This window comes from Parathielavia appendiculata, assembly GCF_033297405.1.
Source record: "Parathielavia appendiculata strain CBS 731.68 unplaced genomic scaffold N657scaffold_2, whole genome shotgun sequence".
Taxonomy (NCBI): Eukaryota; Fungi; Ascomycota; class Sordariomycetes; order Sordariales; family Chaetomiaceae; genus Parathielavia; species Parathielavia appendiculata.
Genome location: NW_026944221.1, coordinates 1,706,138 through 1,731,774, shown reverse-complemented (window position 1 = coordinate 1,731,774; position 25,637 = coordinate 1,706,138). Strand labels below are relative to the sequence as shown.

The following is a 25,637-nucleotide window of genomic DNA, read 5'->3' as shown; positions in this document are numbered from 1 at the left end:
TGCCGTAGCAATGTTTGCTGGCGCTGTGGCTTTGTTAATGAGTTTGGGGACGGACAATAGGACCGGAACGAGAGATATCGTGGTCGCGAGGAAGTTGCCGGAGATGCCCAGGCAGACGTTGAGCCTTTGTGTTAGAAGATCGCTCGGGTGGCCGGGTGGGATGGGACACAATGGCATGATGATCTGATCGTATTGAGGTGTTAACCCGCGAGGGAGCAGGGCCAGAAGGCTTAGAAATGAAGCGGTAACGAATGGTGTTTGGTGTTTGGCGTGTGATTGACGGGTTGCGGTGATGCGAAGGCAGATGTTTGGCAGGGAATAACACTTCTTCCCGAACCCTCCATTGTTCACAATCCTAGACCCTTAACCTGCCCCAGGAAATCTCCCCTTGCTCCCCTTAACAACGCGTCAACATCCACCCCGGAGAGATACTTCTCGCTGACACCAGTGTTGACTCTCTTCTTGAGCAACTCCTTCAACTCCCAACGCCACTGCTTCACCTCGGCCTTGCTCACCCCTCTCGCCTCCTTCTCCCGCTGTTTCTTTCCGCTTCCCTTTCCCTTCCACGACCCAGCCTGCTTGAGCTCCTCCGAGTCATACTCGACCCCCAACTCCTCGGCCGCCTTCTTCATCCAGTCGTCCTCCTTGGCGCCCTTCTCTTTGGCGATTGTCGTCTCGGTGATCTTCTTGGAAAGATCCACGCGGGGACGCAGATGGGCGACAAGCCTGCGGTCGATATCGATCGTCTGCACGCCGACACCGGCGCTCGCGAGTTTGGATTTTGGCATGTTGACGGCCGCGGCGGCGTGCACTTTGGCGATTAGCCGCTGCGTGGGCACGGCCTCTTTCGGGCCGCAGAGGAGCACTGACACGCCCGAGTTGGTGGCGCGGGCGGTGCGCCCGGAGCGGTGCACGTAGTCGTCTGCGGAGCGGGGCACGTGGTAGTGAATAACGAGGTCGATGTTGGGAATGTCGAGGCCGCGGGCGGCAACGTCGGTCGCAACAAGGATGGAGGAGGTTTGGTTTGTCTTGGTATTGTCGGCTTTGAAACGCTCGATGGACCGGAGGCGGGCTTTTTGCTCCATGTCGGAGTGGAGGGCGAACGCCGGGAGGTTAAGGTTTTGGAGGAAGGTCGTCAGGCGCCGGACTGTGTTAATGGAGTTTGTGAACACCAGGGCGCGGCGGGTGGGTTGAAGAAGGAGCACTGCGTAGAGGTAGAGGTCCTTTTCAGAGTCGCCACATTGTATTAGGCCTTCTTTGAGATTCTCCGCCATTTGGGAGACGGGGTTAGTGTCGAGAAACTTGGGCCGAGGTTCCCGGAAATTGAGCTTTCTGAGGAGGTACTCGAGGGATTCCGCATCGCCCATGAGGTTGTACCGGGCCTTGCCGGCAAGCTTTTGCTGCAGGGCTTTGTTGAAGGTAGCCGAAAAGACAAGGGTCTGGCGGTGATGGCGGGTTGCTGGCTCCCCGTCTGATTCATCGTCCTCTTCCTCCTCCTCCTCTCCTGGGCCAGTCCGGTCCAAAGCTATGAGGATCTCCTCTGCTTCCTTGAAGTGGCCATCCTTAAGGAGCCGGTCCGCCTCGTCTATGACCAAAAAATCAATGCCTCTCAAGGCTCCGAGGACCGAGTTGCTTGAGCTCATGATCTCCCACATCCGGCCAGGAGTTCCAATGACAACATCGGCTTTCTGTAACTGTCTTTGCTGCTTCTGAACCGCCAGGCCGCCGGTGACGGAGCAGATGTAGGGGGAGGTGGTGAGACCAGCACATAGCCGCTTGAGATGGTCGGCGATCTGGTGGGCGAGTTCCCTGGTGGGCGAGAGGATCAATGCAATGGGCTGCTTCGTCTCAGAACTCTCCTTGCGCGCTGCCGCCTTGGCCAACCACCTCTCGACGATTGGAATGCCAAAAGCAAGGGTTTTCCCCGAGCCTGTAGATGCTTTTCCGATGACGTCGTGCCCATTCATGACTTCGGGGATTGCTTGGGCTTGAATCACTGTTGGCTTGGAGAACTTAAGGCGGGCAAGGGACGATAGCATCTGGGGAGACAGGTCGAGCGGAACCCATTCGGACATGTCGATGTCATTGTCCTCGGCCTCGTCCTCGGCGAGGTCAACGGCTTGGGCGAAGACATTTGTTTCCAGTTCGGGGTCTGCGTCGACGGACTCAACTTTTGCGGCCTTTTGCTCCTTCTTTTCTTTCCTTTGGGCTTTGACGTCCGCTTGTTGTGTTTCGGAGTCTTTGAGCTGAGCCTTGGACGCCTTCTTTGAAGGTGCAGGTGCCTTCGGCTCTGCAGATCCGGATGGGGAGTCTCCCTCAGAGATTGCCTCGGATTCCACCGGAGCGTCATCAAACCCTTCAAACTTGTCGCTCTCATCTGGTTCCGCGACAGCAGCCACCTGAAGGCGAGTTAAGCGATGTGCAGGCCAGGAGAAGCGGTAGGCCCGAGGCATATGGGGAACTCACAAACTTGACAGTGTTCCCCTCCCGTATGATGTCCACGCCTTCTACCTCTTCCAGACCGTAAAAGCCCTCGGCATCATTGAACATTTCCGGGACCTCAACCGACTTCCATGCGAGGGAGTCGACGCTCGTCACTCGCTTCCCGGCGTTGCTCCTTTGACGCTTGAAGTTAGCACCGGGCGCCTCGGTCCGTTTTCTCTTTTTGTCGATGGCCATATTGTCAGATGTTGGCTGGTTCACGGCGGGTTGTGAGCGACAGATGAACTCGGAGGCAAGACTTCAGTTGAAGGCTGTTTGAGAAGGGAAAAATACCTTAGTGATACGCAAGTGTTATTCCGGTCCCACTTTAAGCACAGAAGCCGCTTGTGAATGGCAGATGGAGTGACCGCCAACCAGATTGAGCTCAGTGGTTTACCGTAATTGATACATACCCCTCGCATCTCTTTCGATTCTGGAATGAGTTGCTCATTCAGTGTTCACCAGTGACCAAAGCTCAAAACTCGCCAAACGTCTCACCATTTTGGAGGCCCAAGACATCGCCATATTCCCAACGCATCAATGTATTGAAGACCGTTTTGGTATTTACTTATCTAGCTTCCTCTAGTCTTGCGCACTTCGGTTCGTGTGGCGCATCGTTCTCTCTTCTCTAACGCCAAGTCACCCAATTTTTGTGCGAAAAAAAGATGGGAAAATCGTCGAAGGACAAGAGGGATGCCTACTACAGGCTCGCCAAAGAGCAGGGGTGGCGGGCAAGGAGCGCTTTCAAATTGCTTCAGCTCGATGAGGGTGAGTGACACCGGATCGTGGCAATGTCCCTCTGTTCCACCGACTGACTGATCGAGTACGGCAGAGTTCAACCTCTTCGAGAACGTCACCCGGGTGGTCGATCTCTGCGCTGCCCCCGGCAGTTGGTCTCAGGTGCTCTCCAGGGTGCTCATCAAAGGCGAGAAGTTTGGCCGCTGTGCATGGCAGGACCGGGAGGCCAAGTTTCGCCAGCAAATGCTCAAGGTCTTCTCGTCAGACGAAGCCCCTGAGCAGCAGAAGCCCGCCGTGCGGACCGATACCTCTGTCGACGAGAACCCACGGCCGCGAGGAGACGTCAAAATTGTGTCCATCGACCTACAACCCATCAGCCCCCTACCGGGAATCATCACCCTCAGAGCCGACATCACGCATCCTGCCACTGTGCCTCTTTTGCTCAAGGCATTGGACCCCGACTACGACCCCGAAACTATGAATCAGCAAGCTTCGCAGCCTGTCGACCTCGTCATCAGCGATGGCGCCCCGGACGTCACCGGTCTCCACGACCTCGACATCTACGTGCAATCGCAGCTGCTGTTCGCCGCCCTCAATCTTGCCTTGTGTGTGTTGAAGCCTGGTGGCAAGTTTGTTGCCAAGATCTTCAGAGGTCGCAACGTCGATCTCCTCTATGCACAGCTTAAGATCTTCTTTGAGAAGGTCTACGTCGCAAAGCCCCGTTCGTCCCGCGCGAGCAGTGTTGAAGCCTTCATCGTGTGCATCAACTTCCAGCCGCCTGAAGGCTTCAAGGCCAGTCTGGAGGAGCCCTTGGGGGTCGGCAGCCGGCTCCCCAGGATGCTGGCTGAGAGGAACGCAGTGGTACCGATCGTCGCCCCTGTCTTGATGCAAGATTCCGAGACTGGAGCCTGGAATGATACCCCTGACCGGCCACAGACGGCAGACGAGAGCGGCATTTCCGACGTCGAGGTTGATGATTTGTCCACCGGACCACAGGACAAGGATATTCGCTGGGTCGCCCCGTTTGTCGCGTGCGGCGACCTCTCAGCCTTCGACTCAGACGCTTCGTATAAGTTGCCTGAGGACCACGTCTCCCTCGACCCAGTACAACCGCCCACAGCACCACCATACAAACGAGCCATTGAGTTGCGGCGAGCCAATGGCGGCGCATACGGGAAACCACCAGGCAAATAAGATCGTTTTGCCTCATCTAAATCGCATTATCTCGCTACCTTTCCTTCTCCGTCCCAGTCTTACTCGCATCTGCACCCATTGCTTTGCCCACCTTGAACGTAGCCGCAGTCCCACGCCTCTCGAGCAGAACCAAGTCCTTCGACGGCGTCTCACTGATGTACTTGGCCCCAATTGTCGCCCGATACATCTTGACCGCGGCCTCGCCGCTTGTAAACAGCAAACAGCGCCTCAGGTGCGGCCACGAACTCAACACCTCGTCCAGACATTGCATCATCCACTTCCCCAACCCCTTCCCCTGGTGCGAGGCCAGCACGTACACGTCGGTGAGATAGCCGAACGTGGTGTAATCCGTGACGAGGCGGGAGAGGCCAATCATGGTCATTACCTTTCCGTCGCCGCTCTTTCCGTGGTCTTCATCCCCGTTCGCTGTATGAGTGGGGTCGGACTATAAGCCACATGCTTCACATCCTGACTTCTTCAGCTGTAGAAAGGAAAACACCCACCTCCTTGCTCGTCATGGATGTAGAGTCCGAAACAGAGTGACTGCTCGACACAGAGTCTCAATGTCTCGAGGGGGACTGGTTGGGCCCAGTAGATCATGTCAGAGCCCAAGGCCGCGTTGAGGGCGTCGAGCTGGATTAGGGAAGGGTCGGTAGAGATGATGTAGGTGCAAGTGCGGTGGTCATCGCCGGGGATCTGACGGGTCCAGGTTCGGAGTTCGTGGGCTGGTGGCATCTTGATTGGTGTGTATGTGTATCTGCTGTGGAAAGGGGGTGGGCGGGAGACGTGGAGTCGGGATGAGCGGGATAGTTGAAGCGGGGAGAGAATGCGAAGCCCTTTTATATATGAAAAGGGCGACGCTGCGCCTTGTTTATGACAATGGAAGTCAACAAAGGAGGAATGAGAATTGAGAGAGGGTTGATTGCCGAGCCGCCGTGAGTCATCCGACTGTCGGCATCGAGAGGGGCCAGCTTTGCGACCCGGTTCGGCATACAGTTTATCTTGTCTTGGCGGTCCACCTCATGTATGAATCGGACATTGACATGTCCACCGTCCCACGCCAGCCAGTAGTTTAGTATTGGTGTACGAGGTTAGCCATCATATGGTTGTGGCAGCAGACTCGTCCCGGCATAGCTGAGTATTTCACTTCCCACAGCAACAATTTTCCTTACCGGTCCACTGGCAGCCTGGCATCGACGAGGCTCCAATGTGTGACCAGCCCAGTTGTCTCAGAGAATACTTTGTAGCAAGCTTGCTTCGTAAAGTAGGAATGTCTCCTTTGTCAACACGGTTTTCCCCCGGAGTTGGTTGTCAGTTCGATCCGCCTCTCGGTCGCCAACCTCTTTTCATGCCAGTTCCCGGGCCCAACCTTCCAACGGCGAATTAAAACCCTCCCGAGGGTTTTCCCAAGCCCCGGACCGAAGGAGCTCGGTGGTGAGCTTGTTGACCTCGATAACTTCTCTTCCCTCTCTGTCCAAGAGAGCAGAGGAACCTCGAACTTCAGATAGTTCATCGGTACTAAGGGGAGTTAGCCCATTCTGGTGGATTCGCAAAAATTTCGATGTGCAGTCGAGCCCTTATTCAGATTGTCTGAGCAGATACTTATTTTCCAGCACATGGCGTTTATAGATTTCCACTCCCTGTACCTGCTTTCATGGCCAATACCACCAGTTTTCCCCCTTTTATCTGTCCGGCGGGGGCGACGTTTCCATTCCAGAGCAACTAAGGTTGATACCATGAAGCTGAAGGCCCCGGCAAGATGGTGATTGAGTCATGGGTGTTACGTTATGGGAAAGTATGCCCCATCTCCAATTCGCAGCCAAGTGCGAGAATTGCGGACGCAAGGTCATGGGTAGGACGGTTCCAATGGACAAGCAAAACCTGAGCATCGAATTTTGTTATATGCGAGACCCCTTCGCATTCGCGTCACAGTTGCTGGAAAAACAACCCTGATAGGGACAAAAAACCAGCACCAAGGGGCCAAGTGACAGAGCATAAAAACAACACCAAGCTCTAAACCTCATACCAGCGCACCTGATTAGTAGTCATCCCCACGACTCAAAATTTCCTTGTGTGTCTGGCGGAGGAGGAAGGTCTGAGAGCCGGTTAGCTGTGCACTCATTTGCTCCGGCAAGGAACTCGATGGTAACCCACATGTTCGAACTGTGCCGAGTAAGATCCCTTAACGTCCATCAAAGGAACATATTCTTCCACAACTCCCTGTTGGACCAAACAGTTCATCTGGCGTTGCTCATCAGTATGGAAGCCAACATGCAACGCTCAACAGGGACACGAGTACTCACGCCAGCCAGGTACTTATCGACACCAAGGCGTTCGAGATAACGGCGACAGAAGACCAGCGTGCCGAAGTTCTCTCTGATGGTCTTGTGCAGACCTTTGGCAGAAGAGAGAGGCACGGGCACACGAAGGGGCGCATCATGATTGAGGCCGTAACCATACACGCCAACCTGCTCAGCAGTTAGGCACTTTTCAGTGACCCCTCAGGATGAGAAGAGACACTCACATCGTCCACGATGTAGCCACGTCCGGTGGTCCCGAACGTCTCAATGGCAAATACCTCGCCCTCTTCCATCTTGGTCTGGTCGCGGGTCTTGACGAAGGGGATGGACTTGCCACCATGGATGCGGTACTGCTTGATGTTATGGCCGCTGAGGTTCCGGACGGGCTTGACGCGGTACGTCTTGCCCCGAATTTCAACCTCATAGCTCTCCATGACTTCCTGGATGGCAGCGCTAACATCGCTGATGCGCACGTCGATACCGGCAGTCTGGAACAGTCATTAGTTTCACCATTCGAAACTGAGTCTGCCTCAGGATTACCTTGACACCAGTGTTGGTAGCATCCTTTACCGCGGCCAAGAGGTTATCGTAGGTGGGGTCGAAGGCCATGGTGAAGGCGCTGTCGAGAATCCAGCCGTTGACGTGGACACCAAAGTCGACGGTCAAGACGTCCTGCTGCTCTAGCACGACCGTCTTCTGGCCGGGGTTCGGCGTGTAGTGGGCGACCTGGTGGTTGAGACAGAGACCGGTGGGGAACCCCATGCCGGACTTGAGACCGTCTCCGGGTTCCAGGCCGGCATTGTCCAGCAGCGCTCTGACACTGTCTTCAATACCCTGAGCAATGTCCTGGAGACTCTGGCCGGGCCTGGCGGTTTCCTGGACCCATCGTCTGGTCTGACGGTGCACTTCGGCAGCCTTGCGATAGTTGTTGAGGAAGGTTTCATCTTCCCAGTGGCGCCGGCTGTTGTATCGAGTTTCAGCGGCTGATATCCGCGCCGTATCCTGGTAGCTCTGCACTTCGCCCTGAGGGTAGCTGCCACACGGGAAGAGGGTGGTCAAGGGGACTCTGGGCGGCGACGATTGCTGAGCGAGCAGGTTTGCCTTGGTTTTCTTCGACTTCTTCTTGTTGCGCCGTTTGCGCTTCTTCTGAGCGGTTCCCGCATCGACTGATGCTGGGGTTACTTCACCGTGGTCACCGTCATCGTCGTCGTCCCCCTCCCCATCCCCGTCGCTCTCCTCAACGCCGCCACCGTTTCCGAGACAGCCATCTCCGTCTCGGGACATGTGCGAACCGCGAGGCTCTCCTCCGCAGACAGGAGGCTGCTCATCCAAACTGGGTGAGTCCCCTGCAACAAATGAGCACGTGCACCTGAATATCAGAGTTTTATAACAGAAGTCACGTACCATGGAGTCTGCGATCGCCGCTCTCTGGAGCTCTGGTTCCCATTCCGGCATTGACAAGTTACCGTAGGGGGTCTGTTGCACGTTGTGGCAATAGTCGACGATTACCTGGTGGATTTCAGCGAAATGGAGATGCGAAGTTGCAACAAGCAAACGATTCTACCCCACCCAACGACACTTAGAGCAATGAGGGGAAAAGCGGGGCAAAGGGGTACACACCAGCTCCCCATCTGCAAACATCGCCGAGTGATGTGGGAGCGATACCCCATTGGGACCGCACTTGCCGGGCTGTTGGCTCAGGGAGGCCATTCGCAGATCGTAAGATCTTTCGTATCATGCAATGCAGACCGTTCTCAACCGCGGTGCGAGGACCTAGGTAGACTTCCTTGGCCGCTCGACAGAGGTTCGGTTGGGTCTACATGTAGAGTACCGTAACTTTTAGAGGTCAAGATTTGGATTGCCTTCACAGGCTACATACAGGGCACCTGCCCAAGTCGGCTGGAACTTCATTGGCGGACCCACGGCACTGATGAGAGCTCGATGTCTGCGTGGACCAGATGTGCTCAGACCGTCAGTTTCTAGCTTCACTCAAGCCTAGCCCTTGGCTCCATGTGTCGGCCTATGAAAACGTGAAGAGATGAGACTTAGGGACACGCGTGTGGACATCCTACTCCGACCCGTCCGAGTTGCCCATTTGGGATTCGGAATAGCTTCCAGCAGCGTGCCCCACTTTGAGCGGACCGGGTGACAACTGAAACCTGGACTGCGGTTGGGCCGTGGCTTTTGGCGACGGATGGTGGGTCCGGGTCCCACATTCCGGCCCGCAGGCACATGCTTCCCAGGCCGGAGACAACCGGCCGGAACATACAACTCATTAAGTTGCGTTCTGTTTCCAGTCCACCTTTTCCGCCCTTCAATTGTTTTTATTCGCTGCAACATGCTCTCCGCCACGCTTAAGCTGGTCGCATACATGAAGCGCCCGAGAATAAATGACAATCAGATGGAATTTCATCCACCGTGGTATCTTGGCGCCAGTCTGGCGTGCGCGACATCGAGGGCTTGAAACGCAACGGACGGCTTTATCGAACCCCTCGGTGGTCGACTAGCACGGGCATATCAAAGACATAGGACACGGCCCTGGAATCCTGGATGGGTCATCCGCGTCCGCCACGTGTTTATGGGCGCGATCCTGACCGAGCCAGCAGGCGCGCGGCAACGAGTCTCTGCGACTTTCAAGGCTAAAAGCTCGTCCAGGAGCAAACGGGCCAGGGCGTACATTCCAAGATCGGTGGATGAGAATGCATGTCCGATAGCAGCACAGGCGCTGAAGCAACCTGCTCTTCAGGACCATTAGTTCGGCTACCAAAATAGCTGGAACCCAGGGAGTGTTCGGTCATTGTCGACTCTCGGAGGGGACGGTTTGCGGGCACGTTGGTGGTGGTGCCGGAGGTGTTCGCATTAACCCCGTGTTTTTGTGCCGCCCACCTTTGTTTTCCTCGCGACATTGCACCTTTGAGACGACGCCCTCATTTCTCCCGCCTCCGCTTTCGCTCTTCTCTACCAGATTCTATCTCGAGCTTACCTTATTGCTACCTCCGATCTCCAGTCCATTGCAGTTTCTTTCGCAAGAGGAAGCGTCTTGCCCCACCTAAACTGTGAGTCGAGTCTCGCCATTTTGCGACACTGCTGTCGCGCACCGATGCGCCAGCGTGCGCGCCGATGGCCACTGCGCCAGGCGTGCCATTGTCGCGTTCTGCGCCCGGCAACCCAACATTCATTCTCAATCGCATAGCCATATTGATTATATACTGATTCGTTCCTCCAGACCTTTCGTCCAAAGATCAGACTCAGTTATGGCTCGCGAAACGCGATCGCAGACGGGCAACGCGAAGCCGCGCGTCATTCCCGTCATCGACACGGCGCCCACCATCAAGCGCAAGCCAGCGACCAAGCAGGCCGCCACCAAGACGGAGGCGAAGGCCGCCAAACCCGCCGGTGTGACCAAGAAGAAGGCACCCAAGAAGGAAACCAGTGCGGCTAAGAAGGTACGCAATCCGCCGCCACAACTTTGGCGCGTTAGCGGCCGCTGTGAATGCCCCCCCCTGGATGCTGATTCTTTCGTTCATAGGTCAAGGCTGCGGTGAAGAAGACGGCGAAGAAGGTGGGCGCGACCGAGAAGAAGGGTGAGGAGAAGGCCGAGGAGAAGGCTGAGAAGGTAACGACTGCCTCATCCATTCCACACTCCTACATCTAGATTATCGTACCGTCGTTTCTGCTGGACCTTGCATCCATGATGTATCTTCCCTTCTCCCAGCTGACCGTCAACCTAGGAGGCCAAGCTCAAGACAACGACGAAGAAGAAAGATGCCGCTGCCGACAAGTGATGACAGCCTATCAGCTGTATTTCACTGCCAAGCTTTAAGCTATCGCCTCCTCGGAAAGGGGCTCCTGACCTTCCTGCCTGTTTTCTTCAGTTCTTGGCTAGCCCCGTTTCTTTTTGGCTGGGTACTGGCTTCTTGGACAGAGCGCTTCGTTGGGCTTTCTTGGCTGCGCTGGAGGAATGACCTGTAACATAGTCTTGTTTGTGTCTATTGATGATATTTTGCTGGAAACCTACACGAGAAATCCCCTGATACTCGGCCACAGCGATTTCATGTCCGCCATGGTTTCTCAATCAGACCGGCACGACATGGAGTGGGCAAGTTCGTCGACGTGCCTTGATCGTTGGCATAGATTACGTGACGGCGAAGAATGTAACTTTGAGCGGTGTTGAGTGTGTAGGGAGCTGCATCCACATCCCTCAGGTCTCTGTGTTTCGTTCGTTACGTCAGATGCAGGGCAAGCGCAAGATTATCGAAGATGGAATTGACGAAGGGGCTTCCTCCAAGCGTTCGAAACGAAAAAGGAGTCCGTCGACAACAGGGGCTAGTCCTGTAACATGTCTAGTCTCACTACAAACAAGCTTGGTACCTCAAGCGGTAACACCTAACCTCGAGTACAGCGGCGTGAAATCAGGTTCCTCCTCTAGATTGAAACATCACAGTGATTTTTCTCAATTCATTTGGAGAGAGACGGGAACTGGGCTCTATTAAGGTACCGTGACGAGCGTGACCACGCTGGCCGGCAGGCAAATGCTGGACCCACAGCGATTTGCACCAATAAAGACATAATACTGTACTTATGTACAAGGGTGCGAGTCTCCTTGCGCGAACGCCCCGTCACTGCGCGCGCATGGTCGCGAATCTTGATTCTTGTGGAAAGCTTCCTGCCGTTTTCCAAATAGCGTCGACATGAGCCCATCGCGCCCATTGGCATCACCCACAAACCATGTATATTCTCAAGCCTTCGTGGCTGCGGCATAGTGGTAAGTAGCCGATTTGCTGCCTGTTAACACACTGTAATGTATACACAGTAGCTGATTGCGACCGGTCGTTCAGGCGAGCAGAAGGATTTCGAGGTATACAGCTGCCACGTCTCCCCGGATGGCTCGAGGCTAGCTACGGCTGGTGGAGGTATGTTGGTGATGTTGGTAATGTTGAACTGATTCACGGTCGCTGAACTGCATGAGATGGCCACGTCCGAGTTTGGTCGACCGAAGCCATCCTCAACTCTGAGAAGCCCGACAACGGCAAACCACGGCAACTCTGCCACATGAGCCATCACCTCGGAACCATCCACTCAGTGCGCTTCTCACCGAACGGCCGCTACCTCGCTTCCGGCGCCGACGATCGGGTCATCTGCATTTACCAACTGGACCGCAACCCACCATCGCACGCAGCGACGTTTGGTACGGATGAGAGCACCAACGAACGCCAATATCTTGCTTCACTGACGCAGTCCTGCAGGCACAAACGAACCGCCACCAGTAGAGAACTGGAAAACGCATAAGCGCCTCGTCGGCCACGACAGCGATGTTCAAGACCTCGCCTGGTCATATGACAACTCGATCCTCGTGTCCGTGGGGCTTGACTCCAAGGTGGTCGTCTGGTCCGGACACACGTTTGAGAAGCTGAAGACTATCGCCGTCCACCAGAGCCATGTCAAGGGCATCACATTCGACCCGGCGAACAAGTTCTTTGCCACTGCGGGAGACGACCGACACATCAAGATCTTCCGCTTTACACCGCCTCCGCCGAACGCAACACAGCATGACATGGTGAACAACTTTGTCCTTGAGACGACAATCAGCGCACCGTTTAAGAGCTCGCCGCTCACAACATACTTCCGGAGGTGTAGCTGGTCACCCGACGGTAACCACATCGCAGCGGCCAATGCAGTGAACGGCCCGGTGAGCAGCGTTGCCATTATCGAGCGGTCTACTTGGGACAGCGAGATCAACCTGATCGGCCACGAAGGTCCCACCGAAGTGTGCATGTTTTCTCCACGGCTGTTCCACACGCAAAAGCCCAGCGAGAACGGGTCCAGCGAGAAGGCTCCTCCCCTGGTAACCGTTATTGCGTCCGCCGGCCAGGATAAGACACTTAGCATATGGAACACGAACACGTCAAGGCCGGTCGTCATCTTGCAGGATGTGACGTCGAAGTCGATCTCAGACTTGGCCTGGACCCCGGATGGCCAAACATTGTTCGCCTCGAGCTTGGACGGCTCCATCCTCGCAGTCACGTTTGAGGTTGGCGAGCTGGGCTGGGTAGCGACCTCGGAGGAGAACGACAGAGCACTGCAAAAGTATGGTGGGTCGAGGAAGGGCATGGGAATCGCCGAGGATGTCGACGGTCTGCACTTGGAGAATCACAGCAAAGAAGGAGAGCGCCGGGGAGCCGAATCAAGAATGGGGGCCTTGATGGGCGATTTCCAAGCCGAGGAAAAGACCCACGCAGTTACGACCAATGGAACCAAATCGACGGATAAGAATGGCGAGACCAATGGCACTACACAAACATCAACGGGCAAAGAGGCCGCGAAGGCTGCGGCCGCCGACGAAAGCGCAGAGAAAACGGCCGAACGGATAGCTGAACTAAAGTCGCGGGTGCAGGTCACCAAGGACGGTAAGAAGAGAGTAGCGCCCTTGCTTGTCTCTTCCTCTGCTACTGGCCTCTTGTCTTTGCCTCAGTCGCAACTGGTGGGAGCAAAGTCTGCCAAACCGACGCAAAACGACCCACCGCAGACAATGCTGGACCTCTCCAAGCCTTTCCATGGCTTACCAAGAGGCGGTATCGCTGCGATGCTTCTTGGTAACAAGAGAAAAGCTGCCCCAACAGAGGCAGAAGAGGATGAAGAGCTGCCAGCCAAGCGGCCATCAACCAGCCCTGTGCTGATAATGGTTGACACCCCTGAGGGCCTGGAACCCGCCCCTCCCACGGCCCCGGCGCACGGCATGGTGCCGACACCGGAGTTCCTTCGACCGGCTGTCATAAGCCCTGCCATTTCTTTCTCTCAAATCAGGTTGGCTGTTCCCAAGGTGCGGTCACATATCCTCAGACCGCTTGAAAGGGGCGTTCTGCAAGGCCAGTCAAGTCAGGAAGAAGCATCGAAGGTGCCTGAGAACATCATTCTCGAGGCCAGAAACCCGATAAAACCCCGCGAACCTTCGCGCATTACCGCCTCCAAACGCGGCGCCTTACTATGGCAAGACTTCCTCCCGCGAGCGATCCTTCTCGTCACGGGAAGCAAACACTTTTGGGCCGCTGCGTGTGAAGATGGCTCCATCCATACCTGGACTCCGGCTGGCCGCCGCCTCCTCAACGGCATCATCCTCGACTCGCAACCCGTCATCCTCGAGTCGCGGGATCACTGGCTCCTCTGCATCACGTCTGTCGGCCTCTGCCACGTCTTCAACATCAAGACCATGTCCGCCGCCCATCCACCCGTCTCTCTCGCCCCGATACTTGACATCGCCATCACCTCTCTCTCCCCCGAGGGCGCGACCCCTGCGCCCGGTGTCACTTCAGCCCACCTCAACAGCGTCGGCGCCATCGTGGTCACCCTCAGCAACGGAGACGGGTTCTACTACTCGTCCACCATGTACGCCTGGCAGCGACTGTCAGAATCATGGTGGGCCTTGGGGAGCCAGTACTGGAACAGCAACGACTCGTCCATCAGCGCGCTTTCCTCTACCGCCGTGGGTCCGGTAACGAAGAACGGGGCGTCCACGACGTCAGACAAGGGAGAAAATGGAGAAGTCAGCGTCTCGGCGGGCGTCATACCCTTCCTCGAACGGCATACCACCACCGAGTTCCTGCTGAAGGGACGCGCGTACACCTTGCAAAGGCTCATCAAGACGCTGCTGGCCAAGGACGGGTTCGAGGGGTTCGAGAGCACCGTCAGCGTGGCCCACTTGGAGAATCGCATTGCCGGGGCGCTCGCGCTCGGCGCGAAGGAGGAGTTCAGGTTGTATCTGTTCATGTATGCTAAACGGATTGGCGCTGAGGGGTTGAGGGGGAAGGTGGAAGAGTTATTGAACTGCTTGGTTGGGGGCGTTTTGCGGGAGAAGAGCGCGGACGGCGAGGGGAAGGGGTGGTTCAGTAGGCAGGAGACGTTGGGGGGGTGGAACAGAAAGGAGTTGCTGAAGGGGGTCGTGCTGATTTTGGGTAAGTTTCTTGCTGCTCTCGCGTTCCATTTATCGCGAGATGGGGCGCTGACTGCTGTTGACCAGGCAAATTCCGTGACCTCCAGCGGTTGACGGTCCAGTACGCCCGCATCCTCGGGCTGACTGCCGATAAAGAAGAGGGCGGCGGCGGTGAGAACACAGCAGCCGAGGGGATGGAGTTGGAGGACTAGAGTGCCGCCGAACTGGTCGCTCGTTCTCCTTGACCATCGCTTGATTAGTCCTTCGTCATCGCTCCGTTGTTGGCATCCGTGCCCATGGATTGGCAAGCCGACACGGAGGCGGTCCGTTCGCTCACTCTCGTACTCACGAGCGAATCAGACACACACCATTCCTCGAGCGAGATGGGAAGCGGCCGCGTCGACACCGGACTGCCATCACTTTCGTCGCCCAAGCCCCTAATCCCTCTTGTCCGTCGAAAGGGCTTGAAAAACTCGAGCCGAAGAATGGCGTGGCTACGAATGGTCATGTTGGTAGTGGTTTTGGCATTGGCATAGAGCTGGCTCCTCGGCTTTGGCACCTTAGCTCCTGCCGTCATGACGCCCTGCGTGATGTACCTGTTACTCAGTAGTTGGTTTTGATCATTGTTTCGGGCTTGTGGAAGGGGGCGCGGAGGCCGGCGGTGGGACCGCGCTCTCAGTCTTGCTTGTTCCTTCTTCTCTTACATGGATGGGTCATGGCACAATGCGGTTGCTCTGGCATTCTCCTCGGGAGATTTGGCGTCCGGTGAGAGTATTGGTCTGAGCTGGTGCTGGGGCTAGACGTGATGATTCGTAAGCGGTGTACTTTATGACAGCATCTGCATCATGCTAGCCTTGGAACTGGACAGTTAACAAGAAGTTCTGATGATTCGCGAGTCGGCTATGGAGTATTCTTTGTACATTATCTGTAGTTGGCCCGAGGGTGACAGCGGGGAGGTCGGACTCAGGTAAAAGTATACGCACAAATGCAAATTCCCTAGGGAGAAGCCGAGGCCAGACATTTCCAAAGTTCCCGTTGGTCAACCAAAGGTTCTATGGGTCATACAAGATCAAAAGGTACCCAATAAGAGATCCATTCTCCTTGCGGCCAATTGCTTGTTCACGAGTAACTCATGTAAATAAATAAGGACGGACGACAACTACGCAGAGTGTTTTGCGGTAATCTGTAGAACAGACGGTATAACAGAGTTTCTAAGAAGTTTATACTGAGGCGCTGCAAAGTATCTGGATGTATCTTGTAGCGACCCCCTTTATGCTGCAGCCGGCTTGGCCCAACATATACCGGCAAGCTCTATCCCAACCTGAGAAACGGGGTTAAAAGAGTTTAGATAGCGGGCATGTAGTCAGCCCAGGTTGCATTGTAAACGCCTTGTGGCATGGCACGCAGACTGGACAGGCCAACCGCAACCAGAAGGGGCCTAGCTGCGCAATACGAGCCCATGGCCACGTAGAGAAACGCAGATTTGAAGGCGGTCGGAAGGCTGCGACGAGGAAACACGTTGGCCCTTGCCGCCTTCTCGACCATCTTCTTGGGCCCCTGCCCATCCACGAGGAGAAAGAGCTGGCGTAGATGCAACGCGTAGTCCCGTGGCAGTCAAGATCGGGTCGGTGCTGGAAGGGCTCCTTCTTGTCGATGAAGTCGAGCATCTTCTGCCGGAGAGCCGGTCCGTACTTGAAGGCACTGTTATCCGGCCAGAGCAAGTCCCTGTAGAGCCCTCTGGCATAGCGGTTTTCGGTGTCGACACTCCAGTGGTACCCGCCTCCCAGCGCTCGTCGGGCTATTGCAACCTCGCGTTTCTCGTCTGCCTCCTTGAGCCGGCAGGAAAGTTTGCGCAAGACTTGTGCCGTGGCGTATAGAAAGTCTCGCGGGTTACCATGACGCCATGTGGCCTGGGACAGCGGAATGCCCAGCAAGCCGAGCGGCGGGATCAGGATGGTCAGAATGGTGCAAACGTGCCAAACAATTGCTTCTTCTGCCGTCGGAAAGTCAAAGTTCATGGAATGGCATGGAGATTGCAGAAGATAGCGGAAACTAGGGCCAGCAGGAGGGTAGCACCGTGTGTGAAGCCCATGTCGTGGGCGGGGATGTTATCGTTGGGGACACGATGCTCGCTGTAATCCTTTTGGCCCAGGTCGTATATCAGCACTCTCAAGAAGCTGTCGAAGGATTTGAGGGTTTGGAAAGCGAGCTTGTCGTGGCTTAGGTAGGTGTTGGTTGGGAGGTGTAAATTGGAATACTCCAGGCTCCCCCGGTCTGTACCGCAACAGAAACGTCCTTGGGCTTGTACCAGTAAACGGCATAAGTAGCAACGCCGCAGACGGAAAAGGCAAGTATCAGGACTTCGAGTTGGGAGATGGGTAAGCCCTGGATGCGGCGGACACTGAGGGAGAGGACGAGGTTGGATATCTGCAAAACGGAGAAGGCTTTGGCAAGGCCATCCGTCTTGCTCTTGTCCTTTAATTGGCTTCGGTAATGGCCGAGTACTGAAGGAAACGGAGATACATGGCGAGCTGAATTCCCGTCAGAGGACGCGCAGCGGGCTTGGGGGTAGTCGACCCGGGAGGCAACCAGTCGAGTGACGGAGTGTAGACCAAACCGCCCATGTCGGCAAAATAAAGCGTGTGTCAAGGTCCACTTGTGTGGTTTGCCGCGACGAGCTCTCCAAAGGTTGGCTCTGCTTCTCCTCGTCGCCAGGACCGTCGTGCAGCGATGTCAGTCCCGGTGTGGCGCACATGGTCCGGCAGCGGGTTGACCAGTTTCGGAGGTCGGTCAGCCAGGACGGATACTTGACATCTATCTCGCCCTGTCTGCGGTCATCGCGGAGAGCGGCCTGCATCAGGTCCATGCATCGGACTGCCATGGCCAATTCGAGGATGGCGTGGGCCAGGATGAGTTCGGGAAGTAGGATGGTGACGAGCATCCATTTAGAGACCCGAAGGCACCTGCGCAGCTCCCCATCATGGGCAAGGGGCACGTTGAGGTGCTGGATAGTCCAGGTACACGCGAATATGATGGCGGTGCAGGTCACAATGATGCTGAAAGTGCCTCGCGTACGGTCTCCATTTGTTCTAGATTCCGTGTCAGCCACCATCCCGAAGCTGTGTCTGCTTTTCTCTGCTGTTTTCCGCCACGGGGACACGTACCAGCTAACGAGCTGGTTTGCCATATCTCATCAGATGCAACGCATGCATGCCGAAAATTCAGCGTTTCGACAAAGGATGCTCATGTTGGTGGTGGGTTAGAATGCTCGCTGCTTGCTTGTGTCGACAACGGCAGCCTCAGGTCTCGCCCAATGCGGCGCAACATGTCACGGTCTGCAGTGATTGCTGCATGGCTTGTAACGTGCAATACATGCAGTGGAGGTAAAGCAAGCTATCTGAAATGCCATGCACGCGACTTGCCAGGGGTTCTTCCCCAGGCGGTAACATTGCATTGCAAGACTGAAACTCGCAGAACAGGATTATGCAGTGACTCGAGCTGCTTCCAGGTTTGTTTCCGTGGCAGGAGGAGCAGAGGTGGAAAGTGGTTGCCCTGGGCCTGTTTGGAAGCACTCGGGCTGTTCAACATTACCAACCTGCACGTTACCCTGCCCAACTTACACCAGCGAAACGTCAATTTTGTTCGTCGCCTTTGTTAGTCCGTTAAGCGCCTGTAACTGATAGTTTTAAGCTGGACACAGCCACAGAAAGAAGGGCATTCCTGAGGTGGGCAACGATTCCATTTTGCTGGCCCCTCATCATGGGCCAGCCCTTCGTTCCTTCCCTTATTTAGCATTCATTTGGGCTAAGACTGCTGCCCGACCATTCCGCCTTAAGCTACTTCCTTGATTTCCTCCGGCACCATAGCTCCCTGGCGGTTGACAAAGACAAAGGCCATCCATAAGGCTGTGGCTTCGGGCGACATCACCAAACTCAGGAGAACTGCTCATACGCAAACCCACCAATGTAAACGTTCACAACGCCAATGGCGCCACAGCCCTTTACATCGCCGTCTCCCGGGCGGACCCGGAGGCGCTTGAAGCACTGCTGAGCCATCCCAACATTGATCCCAACGCCCAAGATCCCAAAGGCAAGACCCCTTTGCAGCTCGCCGCCTCTGCTGGCAGCTTGCCTACCGTCCAGGCTCTGCTCGAACATCCCGGCATAGACGTCAACCTGGCCGACCGCGATTGCCGCTCCCCGCTTCATTGCGCCGTCAACGTATGCCCGGTCGAATCATCCGAGACGCTCGTTGCCGCGCTGCTGTCCGGGACCTCTGGGGTCAACCACAAGGCCCAAGACAAACAACAACGTACCCCACTGAACTGGGCGCTGCACTGGTCTTTCTCACATAGTCATGGCTCTCATTGGGAACCGTGAGGTGGTATCAGAAGTCGGAGTCGCCGATTTTGAGGGCAACACTGCTCTACATAGGGCCGTCATCTGCCCTGACAGCATCGCCTTCGGGATGGCTCGATTGGTTAATGGCCAGGAGCAGGCTGTCTTGATTGCGACGAACAGCATGTCCGAACCAGCCCTTCACGTCCCTGCAAGATGGAATGTTTCCGAAGCCATCGAGCCGCTGATCGATGCGGGTGCCGACCTCGACATACATCGCAGCTGGGACGGCGCAACGCCAATTCATGTCGCCGTCCAGCACGGCTCTTACGAGTTTGTGAATCGCTTGTGCTCTCTTAATCTGCCCCTGCTCAATGCCGTAGTGGCCGCAAACAACGATGGCAACAATGCTTTGCATCTAGCAGCTGAACGAGGCGATTCCAAAATGCTCGAGGCAGTTCTGAGCCTGTACTCAAAGATAGTCATAGACGAAGGCCTTGGACCGGACGACGTCCAAGTGGCCGAAGCTAACAACAAGGGCGAGGCAGCTGCCGAGCTTGCCGCCGCTCACGGCCATGTCGATTTCACACTCCGCGTGCTGAAGGCTGGAAGGAGCGAGTCCGAGGCGGCCCGATCCAGGCATCGAAAGGCTGCTATCACAATTGCCCCTCATCTTTACGACACTTCCGCTCCAGCTTGATTACACGAGCAGAGAGTGAAAGATTTGCTTTGGCGGGCGGCGGACTGGGGTGTGCTGGACGTTCTCAAGGCACTCCAGCAGCACGCTAGCCCATCATTGCTCCGAAAGCCAATTGCCATGGCTGCCGCGGCTGAAACATTTGGACATGGTCCAGTATCTCGTTGAGGAAGGGGTCGAACCCTGCCCTCCTTTGAACCATTCAGGCAAGAAATCACCGCTTGCTGCCGCCTTTGAGCACGAGCAGATTGGAATCATGCGCTTTCTTCTCAGCCTCCATCGGGTAGACCCTAACCGCGGCAGTTATCAGGCAGACACGCCGCTTATGATCGCAATCCAGGCCCGCTCGGCGGCAGCTGTGTCGCTGCTTCTAAGCGACGAGTTGCTTCAGAGCCAGAGATTAGACCTCAACCTAGGTCACTCGGGCCGAAAGGGGTTCATTACTTCGAGTTTGAACTTACTCCTTCTAGTTTGCACAATTGGCTACGATGATATCGCCAGCATGCTTGTCCACCGAGAGTGTCTGGATCAGGTATGGCTTACGCTCGACGTCCACGACTGCAATCGTGCTGGACCGCTGAGCCTAGCATGCCAAGGGGGCCACTGACGCGTCGCCGAAGATCCCTTGAAACGCTCGTTCCTGGCCTTCTGGGCTCCGACGTTTGGAGGGCTGCCAATTGTATGAATCGGGATGTCAAGCCGTCATACAGGCGTTGCGGGATCCGTGAGCTGGAACAAACTCCCATGTGGCCCTTGATGCGAAGCTGGCTGAGCTGGGTTACCCGATGGTTCTCTCCGGAAACGAGTTTGAGGATGACTACCCTCTTTGGTGCGGAGTCCGACCTGATTAAATGCAGTGGGCACTACTATAATGCTTTGGTTTCTTACTCAGCCATTGCATCGCCGCATCGTATGGACCATTGAGGAGCACGCTAGAAGAGCAGTATAAGTACTTACAAGTACGAGGTCGGTTAACACGATGCCAGGCAGATTCCTGGGGCAACACAGGGTCTCTAGTTCGTATCAACAAGGTCGAATCTCGGCCTGGTGGAGACTCATCCTACGACCCGCGCTCCGATCCACGCGGATCTTGACACGATTCCTGTCTTGCAACAGAGAGGAAGTGGATGGAGTGGCAGACAGTGAAGCACGTACGACGAGGCAATGAAAATCAAGTATCAAGAAGCCAGTCGCCAGCAGCAGGCAAGTAACTAGACCTCAGCACTTCCGTTGGGCTTAATGTTTCGATATTGTACCCGGTCCTGGAGGGACACAAAGGGAAAAAATCGATGGCAAGAATGTTACCCACAGCAACAAAGCGGTCAAAGAACCAATAACTTCGATGTAAAACAATAGTCCCACTGATGACTAGACAACGGTGTTGTTCAAAGGCCTACCCTTGAATTCCCATGACCATTCCTACATTCCCCATGCTGCCCGCCTGGACAGTCTGCCCTCTTAAAAGCCGGAACAACCTGAACTCTGCAAGGAATCAGGTCCGTATGTATAAAACCACGGCAAGACTCCGCAAGGGCGCTTGACTAAGGTAGCGGGCAAAATAAGGTCTCACTCTTTAGAGAGGCACACTTACCAGCTCACAGGGCGGCTGACAGCATCGCCGTATCTGGCCCAACGGCCAAGCAGCACCAGCATGCCATTTCACCTACAAACCCACCAAACTGACCGGCCCCCCTTACAGGTCCTCGAAGACCGCCGCGCAAGGGTAAGCTATGCCACCTCCAGCCTCCCACCTCACCTAATCCTCCGCATGCACCACCTCCGCCAACTGTGCCACACACGCATCTCCCGCGCCGAGTCCATCTACCAAGCCCTCTACGAAATCCACACCCGCCTTTGCCTCCTCCTCGCAATGGACCCCCTTCCCTGGGCGGACCTCAACCGGCAATGGCAAATCGAATAACTCCACTTTCCCAACCTCACCCAAGAAGCCTACAAAGCAGCCCATCACGCCATCCGCACGAGCTCAGCCCCGAGACCACCACCGCCCCTGCCCCCAACCACAAGCCCAAAACAAGTCCATACCCACAGATATCTCCTCCGCCAGAACCAAATCCGCACCAACCCAAACCTGCTGGCCCTCATGATCTTCCACAAAGCGCGCTACGCCGGCTTCCGCCTCGCCCAAGCAGAGGTGCACGACTTCCGGCAGCACTGCCGCATCCGCTGGCTGGACCGCGCCTCTACAGAGTACAGAACCTGGCTCGCACAGCGCCACCCGCTGTACCACTTCAAGCGGCACTGCGTCGCTGATGAAGTTGCATTGTGAACGGGGTACGTGATATATTACTGTACCTTACTGCAGATTCAATCCAACCCTGGTTTGTTTGTTACTTTGTTTGTTTGTTAGCACATCGTGGCACGTGGCAGGCCTAGTAGGAAAAAGGATAAGGGGAATGCAAAGAAGAAGGGAGGAAAAGCAGCAAATGGGAAGATAGAAATGAGTGAATAGAGAAAGAAGAAAGACAAAGAAACCAAGAGAAGGAGAAGAAAAGCAGAAGAAAGGAGAAGAGAAAGAGAAGAAAGTGTAAGAAGAGGAGAAAGAAGAAAAGAAGGTGAATACCAAATAGTTTTATCTTTGTTCCTTTCTTATATTTTGTGCCAATAAACACACCGGGGTTTGATTGTGTGCAAGTGTGGTGCCAGTAGTTTGTTTATTTGTTTGCCAACGATGTGACCTTAGAAAGGGCTCAGGGGTTGCAAACAACCCTACCCCTGAACTGTGGAGGATCCCCTAAATGTCGCAGACAGTCGCCGTATATACTTGGCTAAATCATGTACGGGGTAATGAAGTGAATATGTACAGAGAACAAATTATACTCAACTCCCACCTAGTCCACCCCAGCTTCTAACGCAGCCTCCCTCAGAGGCACTGCCAGTACCAGTCGTTCTGCTTTTTGCAAGTGTATGGCGAAACACACTGCGTAGGACCCGTCCACGATAGCCCTCCGCACTGTCCCCATCTTGGAGCTAGCGCAGTGGCCGAGGTGGAGGGCGCCGAGCTCGTGGTCGAGGTGGTCTTGATAGTGCTTGTCGACTTGGTTGTCGTCGTCGTCTTCACCGATGTCGACGACGTAGTCTTGATGGTCGAAGTTGTCAGGGTAGTCTGCACGCTGCTTGTCTTGGAGGCCGACGAAGTCCGAGTCGACGAGGATACGACCGAGGACGTCGAAGTGCTGCTGCCGCCACCCGGCACAGACACTTTGGCGTACATGACACCGCGGCCGTTGGTGCCGACATACACCTGGCCGGCGACGTTGCTGCTGCCGACGAGCCTGTTCGCACCCATGGAGCCAAAGTTCTGGCTGCCCTGGATGTCCACCCAGGACGCGCCATTGTCAGAGGAGGCGTACAGCTTGTTACCAGCGGCACCGGCGCCAAAGGCGTACACGTTCCAAGCGGACCCATCCCCCTTGCCAAATGCAACCTGCTCCGTCCTGCTGATGCTGCCGGCTCCAACCTGGGCAAAAGTCGAGCCATAATTAATACTGCGGAAGAGACCAGCGTTGGTGCTGACCCAAACCTCGCCGGCAACAACCGGGTGGGCAGCGATGTCCTTGACGGCGGTCACCTGGCTGCCGAAGGCAGAGGTGACCGTGGTGAAGGTGGCGCCCGTGTCAGTGCTGCGATAGAAGCTGGCTCCGGAGCCGGCATAGAAGACGGTGTTGTTGCGCTTGTCGGCGGCGATGACGGCACCCGAGGGGACGGCCGCCACGGCGGTGAAGGTGCCCTGATTCTGAGACCGCAGGATCCCGGCGTTGCCTGACGACCAGACGATAGTGTCGGCGTCGGCCGAGTAGGCAAGTGTGCCGCTGTTCTTGGTGGTATCGGTGCCGTAGTGTGCGCTCCAGGTACGGCCGCCGTCGGTTGAGAGAGCGATCTGCGGGGCGTTGTTGGTGTTGCCGACACGCACGACGTTTTCGGGCTTGTTGCCGGCATAGTCTGCAAATGTCAGAACAATACGCAGGGGCTGGTGACTGGGACCAACTCACCAACGTCAGTGGAGCTCGTATATATCGGGTCCATCCACGGCGTGTTGGGCGAGGTACCCAGGTCGCTGCTACTCCGGAAAGTGAAACCAGAATTGTCACCGACAGCAGCGAGGAGTTCCGTTCCACCAGGGGCAGAAGCAAGCCCCAGAACAGCCATCTCCTCGATGCCAACCGCAAGCGACGAAATCGTGACATTACGGGTTGGGGTATCCCACTTGGTCAGATCATGACCGCCAAAGAGGGTCAGGCCGGTTCCATACAGCCAATGGTCGCTGTCCAGGGGGTTGATCTCGAGCGCCTCAATCATCCAACCCAGGCGCTTAGTGTCCCGGGAGATGAAGCCGGTGTTGATCCAGGGAGCATTGTCGGTCTATGAGCGTCAGTGATGTGCACTCAGAAGCAGCGTTGTGGCACAAACTTACATAAAGCCCATAGTACCAGTTCTGGTTTGGATAGGCGGCCCACTCCCAAATCCGGGACCAGGTAGCACCCGAGTCGGTCGACCTGAAGATCTGGGCATCGGGCCACCAGGAGTTCAGAGTCGCAACCATGATGGTTCCAGGCTTCTGCATGTCGACGCCCAGACCGCCAAAGCCAAAGTACAGGTCGCTGCCCGAGACGGGGGTAATGTCCTTCCAGGTGCCAGCGGTGATGTCGTAGCGGTAAACAGCACCCAGAGTGCCATCGTATGGGCCGGCGCCGTCACTGTAAGTGAGGTACAGGGCCTTCTCGTCAGGCTGAAGCTTGCACTTGTGCGGGAAGAATTGCTTGGGCTGGCCAGCAACCGGAGCCCAGGTGGCCCCGGCGTCGTTGGAGACGTAAACCGAGGCGGTGATGTTGTCAGCAGTTCCGACAAAGATACGGGAGGTGGCACCATTGGTGAGCCCAGAGGTCGAGTCGAAGGTGATGAAGGTCAGACCGACGATGTCGCCGTTGTATCCACCGACGTCGTTGGGGTTAGGGATGTAGGTGCCGGGATTCGTGAAGGACGAAACCTTGGCCCAGGTCACGCCGCCATCCGTGCTCTTCCACAGGCCGTTTCCGCTGCGAGCACCGAAGTAAAGAACCTTGGAGTTGGCAGGGTCCACGGCCAGTCTCTCGCCCATGCCGCGGCCAGGCATGTTTCCTCCGACCTTGAAGGGGAGATCGGTCGAAGCCCACGTAACTCCCTTGTCGGAGCTGCGAATAATGGCGCCGGGATTTGGATCCCAGTCGTTGGTGTACATGCCTACGGCAGCATAGACCTTGTTGGCATCCTGAGGGTCGAGGGCGACGGCGTCGATACCCCAGTTGCCCCTATTCAGCGTGAGTGAGTGGGCCATGGGTCTACCGAGTCCGGGAGTGTCTTACCATCGCTCATCAGTACCGATGCTGTCCGTGACCGGCGTCCACGAGTCGTCGGCGTTCAGTCTGTAGAGACCGCCAATATCCGTGCGGGCATATGCAACGCCCTTGGTCTTCGGGTGGAACACAATGCCCGGGACGAAGCCGCCACCACCGCCGATGTTGACATTTTTCCATGTGGCGGCCGTGGCGGTCGCCACCACGGCAGCAAGAAGAAGCTGCAACGCCGATAGACGCTTCATGGCTGAAGTGGAGCACAGAAGACCAAATCGATGCTAACGAGGTGCACAACAAGCGAAGCCTCAGAAGGCGGCGGCGGCAGGACGGACATTGAAGTTAATATAGAGGAGCGGCATCGTTAGCCTCGGGACGACATCCGACTTAGCTGACCAGCAAGCCACATGCATCTGGCCGGCTTCCCGCTCATGCCTGCGGACGCACCCAGAGCGACCCGGGGTGCCATAGGGGACGGTTCCTGGCCCGGGCCCATGGTTCCAACTGGAGACCGGCACGAGAAGGTCGACGGGAGAGTGCAGGCCGGGTGGTCGCAAGAAAGTCCTCGAATCGGCAGTGGTGGGATGACGAACTGTCTCGATTTGCGGGGTCGCA

General features: G+C 56.0%; 10 protein-coding genes across 10 annotated transcripts; 5 read left to right on the top strand and 5 right to left on the bottom strand.

Moving 5' to 3' along the window:
• Positions 1–347: 347 nt before the first annotated feature.
• N657DRAFT_653543 (DEAD-domain-containing protein) lies at positions 348–2,679 on the bottom strand (the record flags this gene model as incomplete). Its single annotated transcript, XM_062794416.1, has 2 exons — positions 348–2,377; positions 2,463–2,679. 2 exons carry the CDS (start codon positions 2,677–2,679, stop codon positions 348–350), a joined length of 2,247 nt encoding a protein of 748 aa, XP_062651046.1.
• A 263-nt stretch (positions 2,680–2,942) lies between these two features.
• On the top strand, positions 2,943–4,841 carry N657DRAFT_641243 (FtsJ-domain-containing protein). Its single transcript, XM_062792106.1, has 2 exons — positions 2,943–3,249; positions 3,314–4,841. Exons 1-2 carry the CDS (start codon positions 3,147–3,149, stop codon positions 4,411–4,413), a joined length of 1,203 nt encoding a protein of 400 aa, XP_062651045.1. The 5' UTR covers positions 2,943–3,146; the 3' UTR covers positions 4,414–4,841.
• Positions 4,057–5,635, bottom strand: N657DRAFT_611730 (uncharacterized protein). The gene is made up of 2 exons (XM_062790371.1): positions 4,917–5,635; positions 4,057–4,839 (listed from the first exon to the last, which is right to left on the bottom strand). Exons 1-2 carry the CDS (start codon positions 5,146–5,148, stop codon positions 4,448–4,450), a joined length of 624 nt encoding a protein of 207 aa, XP_062651044.1. The 5' UTR covers positions 5,149–5,635; the 3' UTR covers positions 4,057–4,447.
• Positions 5,636–6,010: 375 nt separating this feature from the next.
• Positions 6,011–8,198, bottom strand: N657DRAFT_641240 (peptidase M24A, methionine aminopeptidase). The gene is made up of 6 exons (XM_062792105.1): positions 8,118–8,198; positions 7,254–8,059; positions 6,938–7,201; positions 6,717–6,881; positions 6,568–6,654; positions 6,011–6,508 (listed from the first exon to the last, which is right to left on the bottom strand). Exons 1-6 carry the CDS (start codon positions 8,158–8,160, stop codon positions 6,452–6,454), a joined length of 1,422 nt encoding a protein of 473 aa, XP_062651043.1. The 5' UTR covers positions 8,161–8,198; the 3' UTR covers positions 6,011–6,451.
• Positions 8,199–9,708: 1,510 nt separating this feature from the next.
• N657DRAFT_202668 (uncharacterized protein) lies at positions 9,709–10,741 on the top strand. The gene is made up of 4 exons (XM_062786199.1): positions 9,709–9,769; positions 9,940–10,159; positions 10,243–10,329; positions 10,429–10,741. The coding sequence occupies exons 2-4, from the start codon at positions 9,968–9,970 to the stop codon at positions 10,534–10,536; spliced, it is 387 nt and encodes a 128-aa protein (XP_062651042.1). The 5' UTR covers positions 9,709–9,769; positions 9,940–9,967; the 3' UTR covers positions 10,537–10,741.
• Positions 10,742–11,441: 700 nt separating this feature from the next.
• N657DRAFT_566889 (Hira-domain-containing protein) lies at positions 11,442–14,852 on the top strand (the record flags this gene model as incomplete). Its single annotated transcript, XM_062788460.1, has 5 exons — positions 11,442–11,478; positions 11,552–11,626; positions 11,683–11,901; positions 11,960–14,662; positions 14,728–14,852. The coding sequence occupies 5 exons, from the start codon at positions 11,442–11,444 to the stop codon at positions 14,850–14,852; spliced, it is 3,159 nt and encodes a 1,052-aa protein (XP_062651041.1).
• Positions 14,853–15,984: 1,132 nt separating this feature from the next.
• Positions 15,985–18,848, bottom strand: N657DRAFT_631122 (uncharacterized protein; the record flags this gene model as incomplete). Its single annotated transcript, XM_062791035.1, has 9 exons — positions 15,985–16,141; positions 16,183–16,633; positions 16,717–16,849; positions 16,921–17,067; positions 17,297–17,696; positions 17,805–17,807; positions 18,261–18,310; positions 18,481–18,545; positions 18,602–18,848. 9 exons carry the CDS (start codon positions 18,846–18,848, stop codon positions 15,985–15,987), a joined length of 1,653 nt encoding a protein of 550 aa, XP_062651040.1.
• Positions 18,849–18,901: 53 nt separating this feature from the next.
• On the top strand, positions 18,902–19,995 carry N657DRAFT_202603 (ankyrin). Its single transcript, XM_062786198.1, has 2 exons — positions 18,902–19,880; positions 19,985–19,995. The coding sequence occupies exon 1, from the start codon at positions 18,997–18,999 to the stop codon at positions 19,675–19,677; it is 681 nt and encodes a 226-aa protein (XP_062651039.1). The 5' UTR covers positions 18,902–18,996; the 3' UTR covers positions 19,678–19,880; positions 19,985–19,995.
• Positions 19,996–21,167: 1,172 nt separating this feature from the next.
• N657DRAFT_202544 (uncharacterized protein) lies at positions 21,168–21,685 on the top strand. The gene has a single exon (XM_062786197.1). It carries the CDS (start codon positions 21,326–21,328, stop codon positions 21,593–21,595), a length of 270 nt encoding a protein of 89 aa, XP_062651038.1. The 5' UTR covers positions 21,168–21,325; the 3' UTR covers positions 21,596–21,685.
• Positions 21,686–22,555: 870 nt separating this feature from the next.
• Positions 22,556–25,270, bottom strand: N657DRAFT_566929 (carbohydrate-binding module family 1 protein; the record flags this gene model as incomplete). Its single annotated transcript, XM_062788466.1, has 4 exons — positions 22,556–23,634; positions 23,685–24,054; positions 24,107–24,980; positions 25,035–25,270. 4 exons carry the CDS (start codon positions 25,268–25,270, stop codon positions 22,556–22,558), a joined length of 2,559 nt encoding a protein of 852 aa, XP_062651037.1.
• Between the last annotated feature and the right edge of the window lie 367 nt (positions 25,271–25,637).

Coding starts and splice junctions, on each gene's coding strand:
- N657DRAFT_641243 (XM_062792106.1), top strand. CDS start 3,147: ATGGGAAAATCGTCGAAGGACAAGAGGGATGCCTACTACAGGCTCGCC. Junction 3,250..3,313: donor ATTGCTTCAGCTCGATGAGG/GTGAGTGACACC, acceptor CGAGTACGGCAG/AGTTCAACCTCTTCGAGAAC.
- N657DRAFT_611730 (XM_062790371.1), bottom strand. CDS start 5,148: ATGCCACCAGCCCACGAACTCCGAACCTGGACCCGTCAGATCCCCGGC. Junction 4,840..4,916: donor CATCCATGACGAGCAAGGAG/GTGGGTGTTTTC, acceptor CCACTCATACAG/CGAACGGGGATGAAGACCAC.
- N657DRAFT_641240 (XM_062792105.1), bottom strand. CDS start 8,160: ATGGGAACCAGAGCTCCAGAGAGCGGCGATCGCAGACTCCATG. Junction 8,060..8,117: donor CGGCGATCGCAGACTCCATG/GTACGTGACTTC, acceptor CATTTGTTGCAG/GGGACTCACCCAGTTTGGAT. Junction 6,655..6,716: donor TCGATAAGTACCTGGCTGGC/GTGAGTACTCGT, acceptor GAGCAACGCCAG/ATGAACTGTTTGGTCCAACA.
- N657DRAFT_202668 (XM_062786199.1), top strand. CDS start 9,968: ATGGCTCGCGAAACGCGATCGCAGACGGGCAACGCGAAGCCGCGCGTC. Junction 10,160..10,242: donor AAACCAGTGCGGCTAAGAAG/GTACGCAATCCG, acceptor TTTCGTTCATAG/GTCAAGGCTGCGGTGAAGAA. Junction 10,330..10,428: donor CCGAGGAGAAGGCTGAGAAG/GTAACGACTGCC, acceptor CCCTTCTCCCAG/CTGACCGTCAACCTAGGAGG.
- N657DRAFT_202603 (XM_062786198.1), top strand. CDS start 18,997: ATGGCTCTCATTGGGAACCGTGAGGTGGTATCAGAAGTCGGAGTCGCC.
- N657DRAFT_202544 (XM_062786197.1), top strand. CDS start 21,326: ATGCCATTTCACCTACAAACCCACCAAACTGACCGGCCCCCCTTACAG.